The sequence below is a fragment of the Mycetomoellerius zeteki genome, unplaced genomic scaffold (assembly GCF_001594055.1).
Source record: "Mycetomoellerius zeteki isolate Tzet28-1 unplaced genomic scaffold, Tzet1.0 scaffold336, whole genome shotgun sequence".
In the NCBI taxonomy this organism is placed as follows: Eukaryota; Metazoa; Arthropoda; class Insecta; order Hymenoptera; family Formicidae; genus Mycetomoellerius; species Mycetomoellerius zeteki.
Window position 1 is genome coordinate 320450 of NW_017257323.1, and position 26276 is coordinate 346725.

A 26276-nucleotide genomic window follows, 5' to 3' on the forward strand; every position below is an offset into this window, starting at 1 on the left:
TCGTTAAAAATTTAGACACACACAGATCGCCTCACAGTCGCCTCTGATAGCGAGCTTAATGCGAAAAGTTAAATGATAACAGCTTCTGTAAATACGAAATTCGTCAATGTGTCGGCCGATTTTTCCGTGTCTCGATTAACCTGCCTTATCCTTCATCCCTCTTCCAAAAAAAGCAAAATAATTGTCCTAGTGAGCGGGAAACACTCTCGAAATCGGCTTGCCCAAGCGGGTACTCGTTCGTAACAGTTAGGAGGATTCGACGTCAACGAGCCGGGCGTCGCGACGCCGCGTGGGCGTCGGGAGCATCCATCATGCCCAGCGCGTGAATTACCACCGTTGCTCCCAACCCAACCTAAGAGATTTCCGAAGAAGGAGGTGGCGGTTGGATGGAAAGCGGGACAAGACTAAAGGAACAGAGAAGTCAGGAGGAAAGAGGCTGTCCCAAACTCGACCTCGCGAGTAGTTGCCTTGCAAACGACAACGAGGAATCCTCTCCTCATTCCTCTTCCGCTTCTTACAAGCTTTCTTTTATTCTACTTCCGTTCTTTTCTCGCGCGCGCGCGCGCGCGCGCGTGTGTGTGTATGTGCCTGGATTAAATAGAAAAAATCGATTTCTGGTTTCGGGAGAGCGAAGAAATTTAGACGCAAATTATCCGGGTAATAACTGAAAAGCGAGTTCTCGGTGATCGAATAAATTCCGCGTTTGAACTTGCAATTAGTTACATGACAACTCGTATTTAAGACCAACTGCATAAAAATTGTACATTTAAGAATGATTCAACTTAACAATAAACTGATTGATTGATACTTTTTTCAATTTAAATTTATATTTAAAAGAAACTTGTGATATACATTCTCTCTCTCTCTTTCTCTCTCTCTCTCTCTCTCTCTCTTCCCTTGCTTCATCTCCCTCTATTTTTTCAGTTTCTCTTCTCTTCCTGTTTATAAGTTAAGAATAATTTCTGAAGGAATGACTCGTAACTTTAGCCTGGGTCAGTCACGCCAACAGTGACGAATAATGGGTATTCCGTCGACGAGAGAAAGAAGAGAGAAAGAGGAATACAGAACAGTGGGAGACGAAGGTCTCGCGCGATAAATTCGCGCTATATTTTTCACGGTGGAACCATCTCGTGCTTCCACGTCCTCATAACCGGCACAAATTGCGCAAAAATACTGCCACATATAAATTGCGGCGAAATCGGCGCGCGCGCCGACAAGTCCGGGAATTTCCCGGATCTAATTTGAGCGAAAGCCTTTCCCGTTCCTCTGTGACCACATCGTCCCTTTCCTTATATCGTATACATATCCAAAGGACAAGTCTCTAGGTACATTTTTAACCCTTCCACTACTGTCAGGGAAGATTACGAAATTATTCCAGAGTGGATCTTTCTGCCGTATTTTAATCTCAACGGAGTAATTGTAATCTAGATATTTATTTTCATTTATATTTTATATTTGTTCTTTTTGTACTTTCATGGACACTTTAACGTAAACTTAAAAATTGTAATTTTTACTTTTATTCATATAAACGCAAATAAGGATATTAAGATAATATAGATTATTTAATTATAAGTGGAAATGATTATTAAATAGATCATTTAATTACAATTAAAATTGGTGACTTTTTTTATGATAAAATCCGTGGATAAAATCTCAATGCATTCAGATTTTCGAGAGTTGTCGGCCTAAAGGCGAAACTTTGGAGAATAAGCAGCGATCAATTATCTGCACCTATGTCGCGGGGAACTTCTGAACTTTCCGGATTGGGGTATCTACCCCGTTTTTCTATTTGTCGATATTTCAACCACGATAAAGAGATCCGAGCACGGTCTAGACTGGCCGAGTCGATAAAGGAATCTATTACCATCGAAAGAAGAAGAGGAAGGAGGAAAAGAGAGTCCAGAGATGTGCCACTGACTCTGTGGAATCTTTCAGAATTTTTCAGCTCTCTCGGCTATTACAATATAGCATTTCTTTATCTGCACGGAAATGCCACGAATATCAGAAGAGGGGTTGGACCCCTTCGCCGTTCGTTTTCGCTGGAGATTGGTAGTTTTTCTCAGACTTTATTGATAGTGCATCGTCGGAATATAGCGAACGTTAATATTGACCGCCTTTTTTCGATAGTGTCCATCGCGGTATCACGAAATTGAATTTATGATATACAGTGACGGAAGAGACGAACGGCCGCGAGTATTTCGGATTAAATCCTACGAGAGCTCGTCGCGAGACGACTGTCTTCCTCGTTCCGAGAAAGTCGATATCGCAGCGAGAAGAGACGTAAAGAGTAGAAATTGCACGCTTCAACAGAACTTTTAAATATCGCAATTTTGTTCCTGATGTTTTACTCGAAAGAGCTATTTCGTATTATTTCAAGGATTTATTTTACATTGCAAAAAAGAGATTAAAACGGCTAAAAATATAGATTAGCTCATTTAAGAATATTTTTCAATAAAAGCTTTTATTTATAAATGCTCTATTATCAAAACTGAAAGATTTCGTTAAACATTTCTGTCAATATAAATTATTTCTATAATTATAACTTCACGATTCGAATTCTTATTAAATATTAAAATCTCATTTAAAACTAATCTAACGATCCTGACATCACCCGTTTCACTTAAGAAAAATTGCTTTTCTCGTTTTAATTCATTTACGAAAGTTCCAGTCTCCTCATTGATTGTCGAGAAATATCGTGTTAACATTTGATTTAATAAAGAAATGCACTTGGTGAAAGCGGTATACATACTACGCGACTTGTACGATCGCGGCGATAAAATTCATGCGAATATGAGTTTTCCAAAAGAAGACCTCGAGGGCTCCGAATCGCGAATCGCCCGCTGCGAGTCTGCGAGGCGAGACGGCCCTTCCTCCTCCTATCTCGCAGCAAGGAAATGGAGAGGAAACTGATTGGAGCTGTTAACGTAAATACGCGAATGGATGTACGCGATCGGAAATCGGGATTAGTGAATTGGCTCACTGTTTCTCCCTTATATCTCCTCCCTACGGGAGATAGTGCTCTCCGCGTGCTATCCTCCCTCACTCCCTCTTTCTCATCGTCCTTGCTCCAGAAACTATCGTTTCGCTTTTCCGATCTTCGCCGCTCTATCTCGCGCGATATCTTCTTCGTTTTCTCCTTCGGTTCTCTTCCGGCTCACCACCGAGCAAATTGAGCGCTCGTACGTCGTTCGATCTTGCATTTGGCCGGCAATCTGGATTTCTGATTTGAATGCTTGCAATTTTCGGACGGTAGAATCCGCTTTATGCCGTTCACACGCTCGAGACTCTTTGTGGGAATTAACCGAATCCTCGTTGTCGCAATAATTTGTACGTTCGCAATTCGCCACTTTTTCGTCCCTGACGAGAAGATATTGTGTCACGTTAACGCGATTGTTCTCCATAGCAAAGAGAAATTATCTGACGACATGAATACAAATTTTCGATGTAATCGAAAATCATTATAATATCAACATTTGCATATGTAGCAATCATAGTGCCATTACTGTGCTTTTGATAATTATAATAGATGTGTGCAATATTATATTGGAAATGCATAATTAAAATGAAAAGGGGAACATGATCAAACATAAAAAAAAATAAATAACATGTCCTTTCATTCAATTAATGTATAAGATTTTATAAATACATACATAGAGAAAAAGATTGATATCATTTGAGATTCAAGAATAATTACAAAGTAAAAAAATGAAAGCTCTTTTTGATGTAAAAGCAAAGTCTTGCTGCGCCAAGACTTGTAACGGATCACTTTACGTCAGCACGAAACGAGTGCCCTGGCTAAAGTGCATACAGGTAGGCGGTGCATGGGTGTATATGTGTGTACATATGTGTGACTATAAGCAAGTGCACACTCGATCCTTCTTCGATCGTTCGGCAAATGCTTTTTACGAAATTGGACTCGTCAATGGAATTGAATTAATGTATACCGAGAGAGAAAGAAAGAGTGAGAGAGAGAGGGAGAGGGAGAGGGAGAGGAGAGAGGAGAGAGGAGAGAGGAGAGAGATAGTTACACGCGCGGATTGGTGGGATGGTCTTGTTGGCAGTCTTCTCGGATGTGATCGGTTCTCGGTCACCATCTAATCACCTGAGAGCACAAACGTCGTCATCGATGTAAAACGATACCGCTTCTTTTGCGAACCGCGTTTCTCTTTTATGCTTACAACTGCTGCCAAAGTTTCAACTAGCATTGACAGCATCTATTCGTAAATATGGATATGTGATTATTCTTTTAAAGAATTTGTTAAATCAAGTCGAAGTAAGTTAACCCATACTGTACATGAAATTATAGAGTTCTAAAAAAATAGTAATTTAAAACAGTCTTTTAATAAAAAAATATATTCGAATTTAATTTCGTGTTAATTTTAAAATTAATATTATCAAAGTCTTGAAAAATGAATTAAGCTGTTTTTCAATCAATCATTACAAAAACGAAAGGTGGATCTAATTTTTAAAGAATTTATTTTCAGTACGTAATTTAACTACATTATTAATTTATAAAATTAATTAAATTAAACATGAATCATATTACGATCTTTTCAACAAAGCAGCCATAGATTTCAAATTTCCATTGCAATCCGTTTGTTAAATTATGTTGAGCCAAGTTCAGAACTCAAGTTCATCGTATACTAAGAACTGACATCAAAGGGAAATCTCTATTGCCTTGCTAAAGAAATGCTTTTGTCTAATTTTAGGAAGTACCCATTCAACAAATTCATTTTATCTTTGTAAGAGAAAAGTTAAAGTATATGTAATTAAATTACAATCAGTATTAAATATAATTAAATGCAACAAGCATATGACTGTTTGATCTTAAATATTTCGTTAAATCATTTTTTTCAAATTAAATTGATTGATAGAATCCTATTTTTAAAATTAATCCTGCTAATATATAGTTTTAATTCCGCTTTTAAAATTAAGTGTTTAAAATCAATTCTATCGAACGACAATTTCATGTACATTCTTTAGTAGAGTTAGGATGTATTTATATTATCTTGTTAGGATGTATTATCTTGAGAGTCTAATTACAAAGTTTTTTATTACGCGATGAAAATCATCGCATAAGATACACGCGCGGTCTTAGACTGGCCGCAAACCACAACTTTGGTATCCACGTCCTTCCGATTAGAAAGACTTCAGAAGCATAAGATATACATGACAAGATAAAAACCACGTCCGTCAAAATTGATGTAGGACTGTGTTTCCTTCCACGATTGTACGGCTATCTATAACAATTCGCTATCTGTAATTATTTTTCGTCATGCACGAGTTAAAAACTTCGTTACAATACGATGATATTTCGCGCAGATAATACGTTAAACAATCAAATTGAAATAGTCAGGGATAAATATCGAATCATTGCGTATATTTTTACATTTCTCTAAAAATTTATTATACTATATTGTACGTATTTAAATTTTAATTTAGATTAATTCGTCGCATTTGAAAATCTTTCTGTTATGTGATACATATTAGTATCATTAATAGATATATTTTAAAGTTACATTTTCATTTTTTTTCTCTCTCATTTCATCGTTAATCTACTGTAGAATTTTGTACATGTCAAGTTTGATACTTCATTAAAAAAATACAAAGCAATTAGACATTTTTATGATAACTCGGTTTACTAAAGAATCACCTTAATATATTATATTATTATATAATATTTTTATTCTATATATTAGATCTTATTAATTTATAATATTTTTTTCTATATCAAATTTTTATCTTCTAATTTACATTCTTTTCTATTTTTGAAAGTGAAATTGTTAAATGGGAACATATTAGAAAAAAAATCCTATTTTTGTAGCTCTCTCGTGTAATTTATTTCGAGAATTTCCTGTTCTTTTCCGTGTGTTCAATGGTACGAAATGACGCATGCAGATCGCGAAATGTGAGTGCATGTCGAATCATTGAGCAAGCGCATCCTCGAAGCTCGGCGATCGAGACAAATCGTTCAAACCGGACCTAGTTCCTTTCTTTCCACGCGCGCATTAAGAATTAAAGCTTCCGTGCTTGTAGTTACCTAACGATTGTGATTTATTATTCAAACTGTCCCTTTCCTTGGCCAATCATCATCGCAAATTCCCTGTGACGAGTGATCGCCCGCTCGTTTCCGCCTTCCTATCGGAAAGGCCATTTGCAATCTGTCGAAACCGAGATGTAATTGATTGCCGGCAAGAATGCCGTCCTCGTTTCACAGGCGCGTTGTATGCATCGTGGATATTATGCACACACAGATTAAAACGCGATAAGAGAGCCTTTTATCAGTAACAAGTTTAGAGCTCTTTATCATATATTAAATTATATAAAAATGTTAGTAGTGCTAATAAATAATTATATTAGTGAAATATAAGTGTGATTGACATAAATTATTGATATCTTTTTTCAGTCACATTTTTTCAAAGATCATTTGTTTTTATAATATAATTGATATACAATATATTAAAAAAATTCATATTCTTGCATGTATCAAACTATACTTCTGCATGGACTTAAATGTTGATAACATTTTTGCGATTTATTAAATCGCGTACTAGTACTTCTATTTCAAGAGATAAGGTAGTCTAACAAATTTCAAAGACACATAAAGTTCGCATTACTGGTTCTTGATTGCCACCGTTGTTTGCCCATAATGCTCTATGCCCTGGGGACCTTGAATTAAAGACTTACGAGTAATCGCGCTCGCCGACATCTCGTCTTTCCGCTGATTTTGGCATTCCTTATCATGCGTATTCTGGCTAGTTCACGATGCGTTAACGAATATCGTATAAGTACGAGAATCGGACGAGTACATATACGTATATATACGTTCCATATATTGCGTGTTATACAGTCTATTCGGACGCGAGATAACCGCTCACGTGTTCTCTTCGCTCTTAGTCGACGAAGGCTGTTTCCGCACGGTTTATAGAGATTTCGAAAGCGCTGAACTTTATCGGTGGCCGAGAATCGCAGTCGGAATTCGAAGAGAGAGAATACGGAGCTCGTTCAACACTCTCTCTCTTACCTTATGTAAGATCGACAAAGTGATCTTTATCTTAAAACTCAGTCGAGCAATCTTGATAGAACATCTCCTTCTCTAAAGAACATCTAGTTACATTATGAATACAAATGGTAAATTTAATTAAACGCTAATCGACTGTGAAGAGCTCTGGTTGTACTCTGCATATACAATTCTAATTAATATCAGGAGGATGGCGATGGTGTTTCTCGACGTTGAATACAATATTTTATCTGATTTTCAGCTTTTTTAGTTTTTATTAGAGTCTTAAAACTTTCTAGGTTTTAATAAATTAAAATTTTAGATTTTATTCAATACAAGAAGATTTACATAGAGATTTTTTTAAACACACTATTGCCTTAAATATCTCTGCAAAAGATTCGCACTTAAATAAGATAATTATACATTATAGTAAAATTATTTCACAAATAGATAACATTGCTTTTTTTTAAATATTTCGATTCAAATTGTTCCTTCTATCACGACGAGTTGCAATTGCTTTTTAAAACGTTACAATTTTACATATCTGTCAGCGTAATCCCTCGCAAAAGCTCGGATGGAAAAATCAGAACGGTGGCGCCGAAAATGTCTCCATCTTCGAAGCATAGCACCGATAAAGACGGGTAGATGATGGGGTTATAAACTCCCGCCGTATAGTCCGCGATTGCACGACTGAAATGGCTGATCGTCTCATCGAAGGGGTAGTCTGTCCCTCGAGCGCGAGTCTCTTACGCGGGGGTTAAAGGCGAAAGGAGTCTGGCGCTGGCGATCGTAAAAGCATCCCGTCGGCGCGATACCCCCGACAGCTTCTCCAACTTGTCGATAAATACTTGCGTCTTTCCGGGTATTCAGAAGTCCGGCGAGACGAACGGTCAAGTTTTGAAAAGAGTGTTGGACAATAAAGGCGAGCACTAAGCCGTGATAAAAATAACGAGGAGCTTAGATTTATATTGCGGAACTCATTTGTGACCAACTAATCCGATGAGCTTATCAAAACCGGAAACCGGCACGGTGAAACAAAGGGAAGGATTCGTGCCGGTCTGTTAAGCTTTATTCTATCTGTTATATGGTCATTCGGACTGCAGTATTATATCGGATCAACAACACAAGCGTAACTTATATGCTACATACCATCCTGGATGGATGTGGGTCTCTTTTTTCGCAGATTGATATTGAAAGGGACATGCTGTGGGTGGAAGCAACGAACGCGTCATGAAGGCGAGCTATTTCTTTCTAGCAGTAAAGAATACATCGCTTACATTTCCACGTTATAAATTTTTGGATGTTAAAGCGTCCGGTGCACATGTCAGACGTCCAAGTAAATTGAACGTAACAGCTGGATGATAAATATCTCACAATTTTATGACTTGCCAAAATGTCATAAAGCATTATAAAAATAAAATATTCATAAATAGATCTTATAGATATATGTATATAGATACAAATACAACAAAACTTTTTTTTATCAAAAAAATCCTAATAAAAAAGATATATTTACGATTTGGCAAAAAATCTTTGTGTTCGATGATGTCGATATCGTCCGAGAAAATAGATTTTTATGATTATTTCTGTCCATGTTTAAAGGCTAACAATCTGCGACTCTGTTTTAGAAGGGCGACTTAACGAAACGATAAAACGTCCGCGTCGTGGTGCGAGTTTAAGAAACTTCTTCGAAGTACTTCGCGTCAACTTCCGCCTGTCTCGTTCGCGATATAACGGCCGTTTTAAAGAAGCCATTTTTATTTATCACGCTGTCTTCTGCGTGTATGTATTTCGTCTGAAAGCATCCTTCGACGCGCGCTCGTCTCGCCGATTCACGCATCGGGAGATGAAGACGAAAGGAAATTGTTATCGCTTCGCGACACGAGTATTCTCGCATTAGAGTAGAAATTTTCCGAAATTTTTCGAAAGATCCGGCTACTAGCTGATTCAATTTGCCTAATGAAGAAGGCAGGAGAGACAACGGAGAACTATATAAAGCGCAACTCTATGATTCACTTCTCATGAATTGATTTTTTCGTGTCCTGCATTCTGGTATTTCTTAAAGAAACTATCGTACGCGAATAGTACGATAGTATATGGATCTCGCTGCGAAAGATAGAGACTGCAATATAATATATATTAAACAAGACAGTTCTCGCATATAATTTATGCAGAACAGCATTTATAAGTTTGCAATGGCTTAGGAAAAAATTCGGACGATCTTAATCGATTTACAAATGTATTATTGTTCCAATATTGTTTTATAGCATTGCTTTTCTATCATTCTGCAACACAGAGACTATTCGACAATTATATTTTAATAATTTTCATTTGTAAAATAATGTAAGATAACGAAATCAATTACTTAGTTTACGATAAAAAATTGTTTTAACAATTTTGGTTGTTTTTAAATTTACCTGCTGAAATTGCTGTTACGTCATAATTTTAAGAAAAATGATGCCAAGAAAGGAAAAAAATGACAATTGTGAAAGTTTTTATAACATTAAGCATCGGTAATAAAGTTTTTTTCTAAATTTCGTTAATGCCACACGAAAGTATCAACTTTTAGCTTAACAAATGCATTTTGTCTCGTGTCGATATGATTTTTCATTTTCGAAATATAGTAATTTTAAAATAAATCTTTTCCCATGTAATACGAAGAAAAGGCACTTTATTTCATTTTAATGCTATGGAAAATAATTAATTATGTGAAAACTAAACTTTTTGTACTTATATAATAGTATGATCATATCCTACTAAATAAAAAAGCGATGAAATTGCAATATGACTATTTTTACATTGTTACATCTCGAAAATGAAAAATCATATTGAAACGAAACAAAATACATTTTAAAGCTAAAAATTACTTTCACGTGGCATTAATGAAATTTAGAAAAAAATTTGCTACTAATGCTCAACGTTACGAAAATCTTCAAAAGTTGTCATTGTCGTTATTTTACGTCATTTTTCTCAAAATTGTAACGTGAAACTTAGGAAATGGATTCGTATTCAGCACTTAAAATACGGGAAATAATTACGTTCGTTCACAGGCAATAATACCAAAATGTAAATTAGCAGACTAGTAAATTATATTTAATAACAAGACTTATTTTCCCTCTTTCTCTCTTGTTGTTATTTTATTGTACAAATCATGTTATTCTTTGTGTTCACAGAATTCTATACGTCACAACTTGTCGCTGCACAGTAGGTTCATGCGGGTACAGAACGAAGGAACCGGCAAAAGTTCCTGGTGGATGATCAATCGCGACGCCAAGCCGGGTAAATCCGCCCGTCGCAGGTAAGTCCAGATTGCTGGCAATTTGCCTTTCTTTCCGTTTTTTATTTCTCTTGACCTCGAACTGTCAAGAGTACCGTGTGTTTTGTATTTGTGGCGCAGAGCTACTACTATGGAGAGCACTGGCAGTCTAGAGAAACGACGTGGCCGCTCGAAGAAGATCGCCGAGGCTCTGAGGAACGGCGGACTGCTGGCCGAGCCCACGTCCAGTCCCAGTAGCAGCGTCGGAGAAGGTCTGGACCTGTTTCCGGATAGTCCCCTGCCACCTGCCAGCGGATTCCAGCTTTCCTCTGACTTCCGGTACGATAGAGCTTTAATATTTTCGTTTGAAAAAATAAATGACGGCGCGAGAGCGGCCGTGCTCCTTACGTGAGAGCCGGCGAGTTGCGGCGGACCGAGATTATCGGATAAAATTTACAAAACATGAAGATTTAAAGTCGAAAAACTGTTTCAAATTATGTTTGTATGTCCGTTTTTAATGGAATGTCATAACAGTTGATATGAATTGAGTAATATCAAAACTGACCAAATCGATCTCTTTTTAATTTCGAGAGAATTTGAAGTTTGCAAGTATTAGTTACAGAGGAACAGAATAGAGTGGATTTAATTGTTTGGCAATATATGATCAAACGTATAGTATAGTTAGATACTATATACATTATATGTGTGCGAATGCATATATTTGTATTATAAAAAGATCTTTATTATATATATATATATGCAAAAAAAAAATTAGAAAGATATTAATTATAAATCTCAAGAAGAAACTTAAAGCGTCTTCTTCAGATTAAGTAATTAATTATTTATATTATTCAAGTCCTCGCGCCTCGAGTAACGCTTCCTCCTGTGGCCGATTGAGTCCTATCCCAGCAGTTCTCGGGGAACCAGATTGGACACCGACCTATGCGTCTTCTTATAGTCCGGATCAACAATTAGGTACATATCTAACGATAATCTCACCTTCTCTTTTTTTTTACCTTTCTTTGCTTTCTTGATAATTTTAGGATTTGTCTTTAATATATATTATAAAAAATTAGATTTCATCTATCTCACATATATCTGATAAGACGATTAATACGTGGTGCATCGTATTTGATAGCAGATACGATCCTAGCAGGCAACCTGGCCGAGACAATGAAACTAGAACCTTACCAAATATACCAGACATCACCGCCGGCCGGTCACCAACAGCAAACGGGCCCGCCGCCACCTTACTACGAAGCGCAGTATCAGAGGAATAACGGCCTACGCACTTCGTCATCCGCATCTTATGGCCTGCCACCTACTCCGCAATCGGCCAATCAGCAACGATGTCCGATTCACGGTCTGCAGCCGTGCGCCTGTCAGATGGTGAGTCCGAAATTTTTGGCGGATTTTTCGCGCGAGGATACCACAACTCTCCACAAAGGAGGACGTCAGCGTTTTTATGTTGCGCATGTTCGGCCTGGCAATGTTGCAAAATCAATAAGGATCGCGATGTATGTTTTACACAAATACATACACAAACGTACAAAGCGTCTCTATAGCTTCTATATGTGGCTTACAGAGAAAGACAATGACGTTAATCATAACGGCCGAAAAGATGAATCAATATCATTGCACTTTTCAAAATTAATTATTTCTTAAGATCAATTATGACCTAATCGGAAAATTATTATCAAAGGAGTCGAGGAATCTTTTCTTTATGAAAACTGAGCTCGTTATTTTTCACGAGGCCAATATTTTCACAGCAATATTTTTGTTGTCTTGTGTGAAAAGATTTGCGATGGTGCGATGGAAGCTTATTTACATTTTATTATTGAAACTGGCTTAAAAAAGCACCATACGCTTATGGAATTGTATTGGAACGTATTTTCAATAACGGTACAAATGCAAACACATTCGAGCTAAATTAAGAACAACCTGCTTAATTGTTCAATTCACAAGATTAAATTTGCTAAGATTAAATTATACTAAAATTTACTTCTATTTATATTAATCATTTTATTACGCGCGCTACGCGATTATATTCGTTGTATCTTTATTAACAAAGTTCATATATTTATCCTAGAATAGATTAAAATATGAAATCTTCAATTTTCCTGGATTCGTTACGTTTTTAATAAAATTCCAGAGAAATATAAAGAATAAGACGACTAGTATAGAAAACTAATATTTGTACAAGGAAGAAGGTAAATTGTACTATATTTCACAATATAGTTTTAGAAATATAGTTATAGAAATATATTATATTTATATTTTATTTATAAATCATTATTAATCAATAATATTTGTATTTATGTAACAAGTTATATAACAAATTGTACACAAATACAGATTGTTGCGATCACGCTTTTGTCTTCATCGCACTTTCTTTTTAAATTCGATAATTAGAACTTGAGTCCCGGCATGTCACCGTCCGGTATGTCACCGTCGTATCAACAGAGCGAGCCCAGTCCTACGGCACTGAGCAGCAATCAACAGCAAACGCTGCAATACATGATTCAGACGCAACAGCGTCAACAGCAACAACAGCAGCAGCAACAGCAACAACAACAACCGCCACATCAGCCACAGCATCAGCCAGCACAAACTGGACCAGCTGGTCCCAGCCCACCTAACACGCCGACACCCTGTCCCGCCACAGCCAGCACCATGATGGGCCAGCTGATGGGTGCGCTCAATCATTCCGCCCTCGATGACCTTAACATCAACATCGAGGCAATGCACGGCGGGTTCGACTGCAATGTTGAGGAAGTAAGTCTGATAATGCTCCGTCCGTTACTACATAAAAAATATGTATTAATATGATATTGTATTAACAGCATTATTTTAATTGAAAAATAATCTTGTCAATTCAATAACAGTATTAATGAAACAAATAAAATTTTTTTATTACGAGAGTATTTGTTTCATCAATCGTTGATTGAATTAACAAAATTTATTTATTTACAATTATATATATATAATACAAAACAATTACAATTAAAATAATGCTGTTGATGTAACTTTTTTTTTAATATAATGCCGTCACTAATAAATTTTTAAGAATTATTATCAAATTGAGGAAATCTTTTTTTTCGCACCACGAAAATTCTGAGAGCCTAAATATTAAATATAAAATTTTTTAATAAAAAATAAAATATAAAGAGCTTTTCAGTCGATCTTTGACTGTTACGTAAAATCTGTATATTTCGATCGTCACGTAAAGTATTGTGTTAATCCTTATCTGGAAGATTTATTTTATTTACCAAATCTATATAGTTAACATTATTAATTTCTAAGAAATTATAAGCTCCTCTGTATGTATAACTATATATTTACTTTACATATAGTGAAGACAAAAATTTCGTAGCTACTGTTAGATAATAATTTTAGGAAATAGTTTCAGTTTAAATTAAAGAATTTAATAAACTCATGTTACCGGATAAGGATTGCTACAAGAGAGAGAATATTGCTTCGTAAAATATACGTATAAACATGCAATTCGATATGTAAATTGCAGGTAATTAGGCATGAATTGTCGATGGGTGGCACGCTGGATTTTAACTTCCAGCAGGGAGTGATGGGCACCGTGCAGGTCAGTGACGGCAACGTCGTTGGGCAGAATGGCGGAGTCGTTTCCCAGAACACAGGCGTCGTCATCGGCACAACGACCGGCAACGCGCCGGGCGTCTACGTAAGCACGAATGCGGCAACCCCCGCCGCTACCCCTTCGTGGGTTCACTAGCAGTTAACCCCCCTGCCCTCGACACCCCCGTCGTCCTTGCCGATGTCGATGTTGTCCGACGGATCGCTGGATAACTTCTGTGGGACGACCGAAGGGCAGTTTATCGGTGAGTTTCTTCAGTTTGAATTTCTTGATTTTCAAGTTGACGCTTATAATCACAGTTATCATATATCAAAGCGAATTATCAATAGATTAAACAGTGCAATCATTGGTCATTCGTATTTCGACGCGGCGAAAAGTTTGTGCTTATTTTTTAGGAAAAAATTAAAAAAAAATTATAGATTTGACTGTATTCGGTGATAATAGATTTAAGTAGAATTTAATTTATACCTACTCCACGTAAGATCATCTATGTAAGATTTTCTAAAAGTATCACTTGTTTTATATTTATCACTTGTTTATCTCTGAAGCTAACGATGAAAAAGAATTCGCTATTACGATATATTTAATAATTATTTCACACACATTTAGACTAAACGACGATCAATAATAACTTCATCATATAATTCATTCTACTTTTGTCAACTTTTGTAAACAAAAGAAGTCGGATTAATTTCTAGATTCTAGGCAATAGCTTCACTTAAATGCATTACGTAATCGTGAAATAAAGGAAAGACGTAAATCTATGTCATCCATCTGTTAGATGTTAGAGTCCGCGAATCGATATATCATTCTCGCGTGGCTGATTAATCATCCGGAAGTTCGCGCAGGATCTTTCGCGAACTTTCTCGCACGTCGCGTTTTCGATCATGGAACTATGAAGGGAGGAAGATATCCGGCGGATGCAAGAGGGAATGGAGAGCAGAGAGAGAGCAGGTCATTGATTGCCCCCTCGTGCACGCAAAATAATATTTGCATACTCGTGTCATAACAGTGCTCAGCCGTATGGTATTTAATAAATCGCTTCGACGTTTTGTGCCTCCGTCCCCCGATCCTCTCGGTCTCCCGTACCCCCGCCTTCCGCCATTTCGTACGTGCCGACACATTCATATAGCGGCAACCCGTGTTCCGACGATGTTTTGTGCGAAATCGCTATTGACTTGGACGCGATAACAATTACATCGCCGCGGGCCGCGAATTTTATGGAAAGCCTTAACACAATATTGCTGATCGCGATCACACGAAAACAGTCGCATTTTGTTTGACGAAGAAGCGGAGCGTCGAACAATTATGCGTTCGCGAAAAAACACTCGCGCAGGGCCTCGATTTTCTCTCGAGACCCGAATATTGTTACATGTTTAGCGATAAACGCGAGTTCTCTATTTCCATGACTTACTTGTGCCCGAATGTAAATTTTATAATAGATAAGAAACAATGTATCTAATTGATGGATCAGTCCATAGCCCGATTACTGAATAGTGTATTGTTGTGTTGATAATATAGTTAATAGACAATACTTCTGAAACAAAGAGTAGTCTAATTCTTAGTATTTAGAAGAAGGTTAGAAGATATATGTTACACACAATCTGTATAGAAGTGTAATCGGAAAATTGATTTTTTGGAAATAAAATTGATAGATGAAAATACATATCAAAAGTGTACCTGTATTTTTATAATACCTACAATTTATACATTAGAAAAAAAAATTTTAATCAAGTCGAAGTACAATTTACGAATGGCTCGACTGTTCACACGCTTACGAGACGATAATCCCTTCTACATCATTTCCTAAAGTTATATCTTAAATATTCACGTCGCTTTGCAGCGATCTTGGACAATTTACATGAAATTACGTTGTATAGTAATCGCATCCGAATTTTGCGATCTGTCTCTTTCTGCAACCGAGTGCTCTGGCGTGCATAAAACTTGCGATAAAAATTAAAATATTTTTTTTATGTTTTTTACCGATTTCCTTTTTCAAGCTTTGCTCTCTCTCTCTCTCTCTCTCTCTCTCTCTCTCTCTCTTTCTCTCTCTTTCTTTCAATAACGGAAAAAGGGGAAGAAGATGGTATAGAAATGTAACGTGAATTCTCAGAGAAAATAATTTTTGCTACTAGTGTGACGCAATAAAGCGACTAAAATAACTCCTACTTCGCTGCCTTTTAATCTTGCAGTGCCATGTAATTATATCTTTATCCTATCATTTCATCGTTGTCCTCGTCGTGATCGTTATTGTCGTTGTCACACTAATGGAGATAAAAATGCTATATGAATGCACGGATAAACGATCGACGATATATTAATCATACGCTGATAATCGCGTTCTAGCGTGTGCTTTCCGGCGGTCAATTGCAACTGGCTGGATATTGGCTTCCTCTTGCAATCTGCGCAGTTGCGTGATCGACGTAATAATGTTTTTCAAGTGTTACAAAAAGAAACGTCGAGAATCGTAATCGTGAATGAATTCACACATGATTCATTCACAAATATGTGTAACGATTCGCAAATCGCTGCGACATTATATTCATCTCTCTTTAACAATGACGTAAAAAAATATAAAATTAAATATATATAATTAAGGATTAACAAGAAAAAAATGAAGGTAAAAATTCTCTCTCTCTCTCTCTCTCTCTCTCTCTCTCTCCCTCTCTCTCTAAAATATAATAGGTCTAAATGGAAGAAGTCGATAAAATTAGTAAAACAGAATATTCGTATAGGATTGAATGCAAGCGCATTCATTCACACTCATACTTTCACTGATACTTTCATACGATCGTCAACGATGATCCCGTTTTCGTCGATTTTTCTTGATCTTGTATATCGTCATTCGGCTGGAAGCAAAGCGCAAAGCGGCAAGTAGGCAAGCAGACAGCGAGAAAAAATGACGTGAGCGTTTGGCCACACTAACGGCTCATTTTTTTCCCCGGACAACCTCTTTTGGCGATTGCACTCACATGACAGCCTACTTTGTTGTCCCTACGGGCGCGGATATTATTTACACGGCGGAATATCGGCCCGAGAGAGATATTAGCTTTCAGAAAAATATTTTTCAGAGCGGCGAACGCGCGCGAGCGGCGAAAAAATACCGCCCCCGGGCTTACGCCCCGGTATATTAACGCCTCCGGCCGTTCCAGTAGTTTGTTGTGCGTATGAAACCGGTATGCACGCCGATCTCCGTTAGTTCCGAGGGGGATCAATGTCTTTTTGTTTCCTCTCTCTTCTTTCCCTGCTCTCTCTCTCTCTCTCTCTCTCTCTCTTTTTTGTCAAACTGTATATCCATTTACCGTCTGGCGGAAAGGGTATAAATTCGAGGGTTTGGATAAAACCGATACCGCCGCAACGAGCGAAGCGCAACGCGACGCGTAAGAAACGCGCTCCGAGGCACGGACGTTTCAACGCGGTGGTGGTGCTGCCGTGACGGTGACAGGAAAAATTCTGCAGTAATTCTTTGTACAGCATGGAAAAATTTTTCCTATCGCTTGAGAAAATATTTTCAATCATTTTTACGGGGTAAAATTCCACCTAAGGCGATAGCAGAAATAAATTTATTGAGCTTGAAGTCTAGGATTCGATCGGTAATAATTAGTATCTCGTCCTAAAACGTATTTGTTTTATATGTATAATCATGTTAATCCTATCTAATTGTAAATCAAGAGTAGATAAAAATTTCTATTCTATTTTCTATATCTAACACAATGACGAAACGCCATTTCTTCTCAAACAACGGATAACGAGAAGAAGGTTGATAATGTGATAATCCGAGAATCGCTCCGTTTTATCGAGCGCAACGATAAAGGAATAAGGAGAGTCCGGCCTTATCTCGTCATCGCTCTGTAAAACTACTCGCGAGAGTAGTCTCGGCCATGGAGCGGAAACTGCGAAACTACGAGAAGCGTCCCTCATTAAACGAGAGCGCGCTCGGTGAAACTTTTGTCGTCCGAAATAACAATGGAGTCTCTCGAGCGCCGGATTATTTCGAGATCACACGGTACATGACTCTAATTGAACGACTTCCGGTCGGCGTCGCGCTAATGGAGAACAGATTTTCGGATCCGTGCTGCTCGTAAACTCGCGGTCGAAACTCTAAACTCGCTCGCCCCCGATCAGTTCCTTCGCGAAAACTTCCAAGTTAAAACAAAAAAGCATCAAGAAGAGAGAGAGAGAGAGAGAGAGGGAAAAGAGAGACGCGCGGGAAGGAGGCAGCCAAAAGGGGCGAAGAATAGGAACAAAGTGCGCAGATAGGGGGAAGACTAAGGGATGCAACGATAGATCGAGGTAGAGAGCATGTAGGTTGCGGAATGAGAGAGGACGGGTCGCTCGCCTGACAAGGTTGGGTGGCAAGGGAAGAAGTCTTTTCTTTCTCCTGTCCCCTTCACCCCTGTCCTTTCTCTTCTCTCCTCCACCAACTTTATAATTCTTGCGACGTTTTTGGGGAATGAGATTGTCGGTGGCAGGGGCGAATGGAGGCGGCCAGGGGGTGGCCGGGCTTTAAGGTAGTCCACTGGCGCCAGTGACGTCTGCCGAATAGCTGCTGACTCCCAGACTCCTGCAGTTTCGGCTAAGTGGTTCCCTTTTGCCCCACTTCAGCGTTTCTAAGCGCACACCTTCTTCCTCCATACCCGGGAACGCACCTATCGACGATAAAGGCTGATGAATGCTCTTCTATCGATCGCGGAGAAAACTATAGGACGGTTTAGGACATCAAATACATCAAAACTTTCTATTAAAAAGATTTCAGCCGTGTAGGTCAAGGTTTAGTCGTTCGTGACGAAAGATTGCTGTTTTTGTACGTGAATAAGAACAATTTTTATCTTAAAGGAATCCGGAAATGATGAACATTAAACTTACTTTATTTAAGCGTTTTTCATTGTTAAAATGAGAAACTTGTAGTATTACAAAAAGATAAGTATAATCGTTTCCTCTATTTTAATATGCATTTTTTCAATACACATTTTTTCATAGTTAAAAAAGATACTATCAATAAGTAATAAAGGAAATTTAATGTTGAGCAATTTGAGAAATTGAATTTTCGAAGTGATCGATGTTATATGTCGATATTTTTACATACATCTAAAAATATATCAAGTTATCGAAAAATACAGAAAAATTGTAATTAGATCTGTTAAAAAACTTGATAATTTATTAACAAAAATACGTTGTGTTAAAAATAGTTTAACATAATACAATTTAATATACATACATTGTAGAACGTATAGAAGTAATTAGTAGAGAACAAAATGCTCAAACTTCATTTAATGGTTAGCTGCGATTTTGATGAATTGATTATAACAAGAGTGAGACGCGCCACACGTGTCAAAAATTAATTATATTCTGCAGACGATGACTGACGTAATTGGATGCCAAACGGTTGGTTTATTAAAGTTTCGAGTACTGCTGGATCATCGCCAATCTTATATTAGTAAGCAAAAGAGCTCGTGAGTCATTTAATCTTCGAGTTAACTCATTACTATCTCATATATTCAGGGTCATTTTATTATGTTTTTAGTTGAAATAAGCTGCAGGTTGATAAAATATAAAATCAAAGTTAAGAGATGTTATTCATTATTAAGATTTAGGCAGTTTTAATTTAACTAAAAATAATGTTTGATATCTTTAAAAATTTTAATTAAACTACAATTTATATTTGTATGCTAGTAATTTAGAATCTTTCACGGTAGCAGATTGCAGTTCATGTATACACACACGCACAAAATCGACACTATTCTAAAAAAATTAGCATAAAAAGAAGAAGAAAAAATATAAGAGTATATAAATTATAATGCCAAAGGAAAATATAAGCATAATTCCATAATTTTTCAACCGATTTTTCCGCCTCTATGCACAAATGCGTGCAGTGACTTAAAATTCAAAAGGTTCTAAATCATAAACTGGCGTTTATAATCTGCTCGACCTCAGTACTTTATATTGAGAAAAGTTACACGTGCAGCTACGTGTATTCCCTCAGTGGAACGTACGAGTCGACGTCACTCGATGAAAAGGGCTTGAGTTTTCTTTCTGGGTCAAGGCTCAACCCTTTTGTATTACCTACGATCTCAGACAACGTATTTTAAAAATGAAATGATATATGATATAATCATTTATTTTCTGTCAAAACTTTGATTATAATCTTATAATTTATCATTATAATCTTATGAAATATTAATAAAAATCTTCATGTATTATCGAACAAAATATTTCTTATGCTTGTATTTTCTTTAGTATTATTGTATAATTTATATGATTTTGTATCGTTCCTTTTTCTTTCTTTTGTACTTTTTAGAATTAGAATATATATACTTCAATATACACGATTTGCAATCTATATATTACCGCGTCTTTGAGCTTAGACGTGATTTTCTTAAATACATACTTTGGAAATTAAACAGTTGTCCTTAATGACCATTATTGTAGACTAGCAAAGGGATACATTACTACTATAATACAACAATACTCCTCGTTACGGCCAATTAATCTCCCCTGACCCAGAAAGGAATTGAACTATACGTTTAGAATCGCCAATGTTACCGGGAAAACCGGCAAGGGTGACACGGTTATAGGCCGCGCACAAGATCGCCGTTAGTGTCACCGCTCTGGTGTAGGGATGAATATAAAAGCAGCGACGATACGTCTCGTCGACTGCGAAATTTAAGATGAATCGTTCTTGGCCAGTGTTCCAGTTTTGGAAAGTTTCGTTTATTCGTTTTCTCGGAAGGACAAATGTAGTTTTGAATGCAATTGGATAGCGCCTGCGTTGAAGTATTTAGGTTGAGTTACGGTCGCACAAAGTTAAACAAGTTGATCAAATGAAACTTATAACAACTTTATAGCATAAAGAAGAGATTATAAATGAAAGATCCCTTAAACGATTTAGAGAGAAAATTACACATGACAAGAATTTTCTTTTAAATCGGAGATTACTCTAATATCCTGTGCCATCCTTTCTGTTATTTATTATTGTAACTGATCATTTTTTATCAAAGAAACATCTCATAGATGTGATCTATGAAATATTTTTGGTGAATCGATAGATCTAAGATAATCATGAATCATACACGCAAAAAAATATTTTGTTGCTCCAGCTAGAATTATAGCTGTTTTTTGTATCTGATAGAAAATTATATATCATACGCATAGAATTTATAGCACAAATCTAAATTCTCTGTCATTTATATGATTAGATGCAATACATATCCAATATCGCAGTACCTGCTAGAAATTTATCTATTCCAGCTATTTTTCGTACTTAGATAATTTTCGCTGTAACTGCAAGATCACTTTTTTCAGTGTGTAATAATACTGAATTTAGCTGCCATACCTAATTTTTAACTGTAGCAGCTAATCTTTTTTTTCCGTGTATGGCACTCGTCATTCAAATGTATATAAATCGATCCATAGGTTTCAAACGTGCTTCAGACTTCGCAATGACTGCCGTGTTGTAACGACGACGTCGCAAAAAGCGTATACATAAAAGAGGCCTAACGCTTCTTGAGACTTCTTAACCCACTTTTCTATGGAACCTGCGATTCGACGCGAGCATCGCTTTCCCGATCCATCGATCAAACATTCGATCCGGTTCTTACTCTAGAAAACTGCGGTACGTCCTTCGTTCTACGTTACCACGGGTTACCACGGAATCGCAACAACACTTTTTATAAACTTTTCGTTTAGATTCCAAGACATTGGCATCTTCCTTAAAAGAAGCTTTATCACGATGAGGCACAAGACAGATTAAGACTATATGTGATATTCTTTTCCACATTTCGGACAACAACTTATCCAATTTGAGAAACTCGAAGAGGGCGAACTTATGGTAGACCGATGTGCGCGAACTCCGGAATACGTAAATTCGTTTGAGCATATTTGACCGACATGCCGCCGTGGTGACTCGCCGTCCGTTCTGCGGGTCGCATTCTTCTCCGTTTAACTAGAGACTCTCTAATCAGAGTCTGTGTGTGGCCACCTTCTCTCCCGTTTATGATTGGTTCGACATTTTTCATCCATTCCATTTAAATGCATAATGAAAATACATTATGCTTTTACTTTAAATGCATGATGAATAGCCATGGACTTACTGTTGTAATATTTATGATTGGACACTACTAAATTTTTACGTTTCTTAAATTTTAATCGCCAGCTAGTCGCCTGAACATGCCAGAATGTTTGTCAAAAACTATGAAGCTTATAGAGCGTCTCTATATAGAGCTGCAACTTACAACGCCACTGTAACGAGATGAAGTGAGATAGCACGCTTTTTCTCTCTTGCACAATTTCGATGAAAAATGGCGGCCATTTCAAGTGGCCAGACTGATTAGAGGATTTCTACGTTTAACATCACCCGTTCTGGTCGTTTCGTCTCTTCCGTACTTGCTCCCAAGCAAGCTCCCCGTAGGAGTGGTACTCGAACTAGGCGGCCTCGACGTTTCCTCCGTTAATGCCAATAAGGAATGCTGCCGAGTGTACATTCCTTTGAGCAGAAATATTGCGATGTTGCCGGCAGGGAGGAAAGGGGCGAATGACGTAAGAAACCAAAAGAATCGTTAGACGGACGAAACACAGGGATTGCATAAATATTGTAGAATTGCAGCTTCCTTCGTGCACACATCGAGCACACGTGCGCGATTGTCGTAACGGCATACGCCGGTCAATAACGGCATACCGATTTACAGGAAATTAGGAATAACCCGCGGGCATCTCGAGACGTTCAGCTTCTGCTCTTAATCAGGAATAATCGCGAGGAGAGGTGAGGCAGGATATAATTGGCGAGACGCGAGCCGCGTTTTACTTCTTAAACAGATTCTCCCTCTCGGTATTTTGTAAACTTATTTACCAACGAAATGTTAATAATCCGACATAAATCTTCATTGTGTTCTTCACTGATTTGTTTCGTGATGTTTTGTTATAAAGAAATATTTTTCACACACACATGGGAAAGTTATATTGATTACGATTACTGCTTTCAAAATTATTGTTTTCCATGAAAGAAAAATGTTTTTTACACAGAGATGACTTTCATTTACAGAGATTTCTGTATAAAATAATTATCTCAATTAAAAACTAAGGACTCATAAATTATAAATGAAAGTTAAAGAGATGTATCTATTTATAAGTAACTTTGAGTAAATTATATGGAATAATAAGAGGCGTTGTATATGTATATGGAATTTAATTTTTAATTTTCAGCCCTGGATTATGGAAATATGTAACGAGAAAAAATTCATAAAAAATATTCGCACGCATAACACAGCATATTTTGTTGCAGCATGCGTCGTCAATACGATGCGATTCTAATTATTGCTTGACACGCACGCTTTGGTTAAAAAGTATATTGCGGCATCATTTTTTCATAAATGAATTGTCAACATAATCCTTTTTCAAGTCAACTCTTTTTCCTGTGAATTGACATGAAATTGACTATCGCGTGTCTCCGGCAATCGGGATTTCCTTTCCGTAGCCAATTATCTCGCTTATACCGCTGTTACTGACCTTGTCCTAAGAAAAAATAATATAGAGAAAGTATGTAATCATAAATAATATAAAATTTACTGATGCAGATTTCCGATAATCAAAATTCCATTCTGCAATTAATTTTTTTTATATTTCCGCATAATTTTATTTTAAAAAATTACAAACATTGTAAGGTATTTTAATCGCAATAAATTTTTTGCGGTCATCAAATATACTCGAACGAAGGAAACAAAATTAATTAGAAGGAAATTCACGTTTGCTAAGAGTTGATTTTCTGGAAATTGCAGCTAATTAAATAATTTAATTACGCGTTCACACAAAAGATAATAATGTCAAATTAAAATTAAGAAAGATCAGAAATTTCCAGAAATATATTATCATGTAATTATTATCTAGTATGCCTGACAAAACTTTGTCTATTTGCCTTGATTCTTCATGAAAGTAACAAATCGTGATGTTAGGATTATAATTCTTTTCCATTTGATTTCACATATTAAGGAATGATGCCTGATGACGATCTGAATATCCCTAGTTTTCAGCCCTTCGTAAGTGTAACTATAACGTCGGCTGGTCTGCGGGGGTTGAAGCACGAAGAAGGGCGCCAACCGACGTGCGACGCTTCTAGGTGGGGGTAACCGGGCTTGCGGTCTTGCCTAATCGAGCGTGCATTTCCGATGAATTATTCAGGATCGAACACTCCGAGCTGGCTGTCCTTAGCCGTTAGGCATTTATTCTCATTATGCGGCTTGCCTGTCCTATGTTTCGTACGAACGCGTCGATAAGACGCCCTTCCTCTCATTTCCCGCATCCTTCTGGCTCTCGCGTCAACCCTTTCAAGATTTCAGGGGATAATATATTTCCCTAGAAAATTTGTTCCTTTCAAATAATTAAAACTGAGAAATTTATGATTTAGTTTAAAATTAGATAATTAGGTAAGTTGCAAAATCGTTCATAGGTATAGAAAATTTATAAATGTTATCCAATGTGAATAGAGATCAAATCTGAACGAAATTAATAAATTTTAAATTATGTTTTCTTAAACTTCTTCCTAATGCAAAAGTCAAAGCTCATCATTGTGGTCAAAGTGTATGTCTGTATAAAAAAAGATAAATTGAGAACGATGTGTGTCTGTGTGTTTATTACGCGCGCGTGTATAATAGAAAAATTCTCTTGTTCCAGTTTGATTTTAAAATAAATATACTCAGAGAAATAAAGGAAATTTAAATATGTAATATCGAATTCTTACAGTCTAACAGCAATAGAATTTTTATTCAGTTTTCAGTAACAGATTCAAGTTTTCTGTATCCTCAAATTATGAATTAAATTCGTTTTCTTCATCGAACAGTAATATATATATAAAAAATATTCAAATTAGCAATGAATCATCTCTATAAGAATTTTTTTAATGACATGAAAGTGAGCAGTCGACAGTGCGATGCCTGTCGACTGCTAATAACGCGGAAAAGTTACTGAAAAATACTCGCGGAATTCCCGAGCAATATTTATCCGACACGATCAAGCAATAGACGGCCACGCGTTTCTGACGCGTTGTAGGCGCACATGGGCTCACATACTACAGCGTGCCCCATTAGAAATTCTAATCGAACTGCGACGTTTACGCACGCCTCTCGTACGCGCGCTCCGATTGGTCGACTGGTCGTTTGCAATAAACCTGTCTGCCGCGTTTCAGTCGTAATTGCGCGCACGATCCATAAATCGCGCGGCGTAAGTCTCAGCCTCTCCTTTTTCTTTCCCTCTCGTAATATCGTTAAAATTTTCTACACAGAATAATTTCGTAGTTATCAGTCTCATCAATAAAAATTGTCGTTTTTTTCCTCCTCTAGTAGATACCTATTAGCGATATAGCGATTAAAGAGATACGTGGAATACCCTATACATTATTTCTTATGCATTAATAGTATAATTTAATTAAAATAAAAACAAAAATTAAATTTATTTTCTGTTCATCTTTTTTCTGTCATTAACTATTTTTTATTTTTTTATTTTTTGCGAGAAAAGTAATATTATAAGATATATAAAATAAATTTCTAATTCTATCTTCTGATTCTTTAAACGTGCAGAAAATATTCATAATCGATGACTATATTTATGATGACCTAACTTGATGAAAAATTGATTCTATAATGCGGCAAGAGCAATTGAACGCGACTGTCCGATGATCACACAGTGGGACGGACGGGTAAAACGGGAGGAAATAAGGAAAAATCACGGTTAAGAGTGGTTTAATTGATTTTACAACGATCGACGTCGCTAAGTAGACCGTGATAGGTTCTCGGTGTCACGCATCGATAACCGCCCGGCTGCTTTTTAATACACTCTTACGCCTTTCGTTACATAATTTCGCGTATGTGGGTCGCGAGCAGAAATTAAATCAATATTGAAAACTACAGCAGAATTATTTCCTACTATTAGACTCATTTTTAAGAATTCCAAGCTTAACGGAATTTTTAATTTGAGTTAAAAAAACATAGTTATATGTATATAATTGTGTTATCAATAAATTGAATTAAACAAAGCGTAAAATATTACAGGCTATCGTAAGAACAATCTGTCTGCTCTGTGTATCCCGTAAAAAAGAATTTTGTGAAAAAAATATCTGAATTTTAAGTCAATCATTTTTTAATTTATTATTCATTTATTTTCTACGTTTCTTTATAATTTAATAAAAACCACAATTCACAGAAGTAAATATCATCAGTTTGAAAAAAGTGCAACAAATCATAATTAAGTTAGATATTTTTATTTTTCGTGAAGCGATTTCAGAGTTATGATTTGGGATTTGTGCTTCCAATTGTTGGGGTCATTTAAGAGCATTTTCCTTTTGTATGGTTTCTTTTTTCCACAATATCAGTGAAATGTTTTTTTCTTGTAGGAATTCCGGTGAATTAATTACATCTTTCAGCCTT

The 26276-nt window shown here is 36.7% G+C and overlaps 1 protein-coding gene across 3 annotated transcripts in view; it reads left to right on the forward strand.

Annotated features, from left to right (window-relative positions):
- The window catches only part of foxo (forkhead box, sub-group O), a 167572-nt gene that overhangs the window by 106529 nt on the left and 34767 nt on the right, over positions 1–26276 (forward strand). For 2 of the 3 annotated variants that reach the window (XM_018452256.1, XM_018452257.1), the window contains exons 2-7: positions 10174–10298; positions 10398–10595; positions 11113–11231; positions 11395–11645; positions 12669–13031; positions 13780–14110. In XM_018452256.1, the coding sequence (XP_018307758.1) occupies positions 10174–10298; positions 10398–10595; positions 11113–11231; positions 11395–11645; positions 12669–13031; positions 13780–14004 (1281 nt within the window). In that variant the 3' untranslated portion in view covers positions 14005–14110. The remainder of the gene's footprint in view (positions 1–10173; positions 10299–10397; positions 10596–11112; positions 11232–11394; positions 11646–12668; positions 13032–13779; positions 14111–26276) is intronic. The other variant, XM_018452258.1, reaches the window with a different exon arrangement.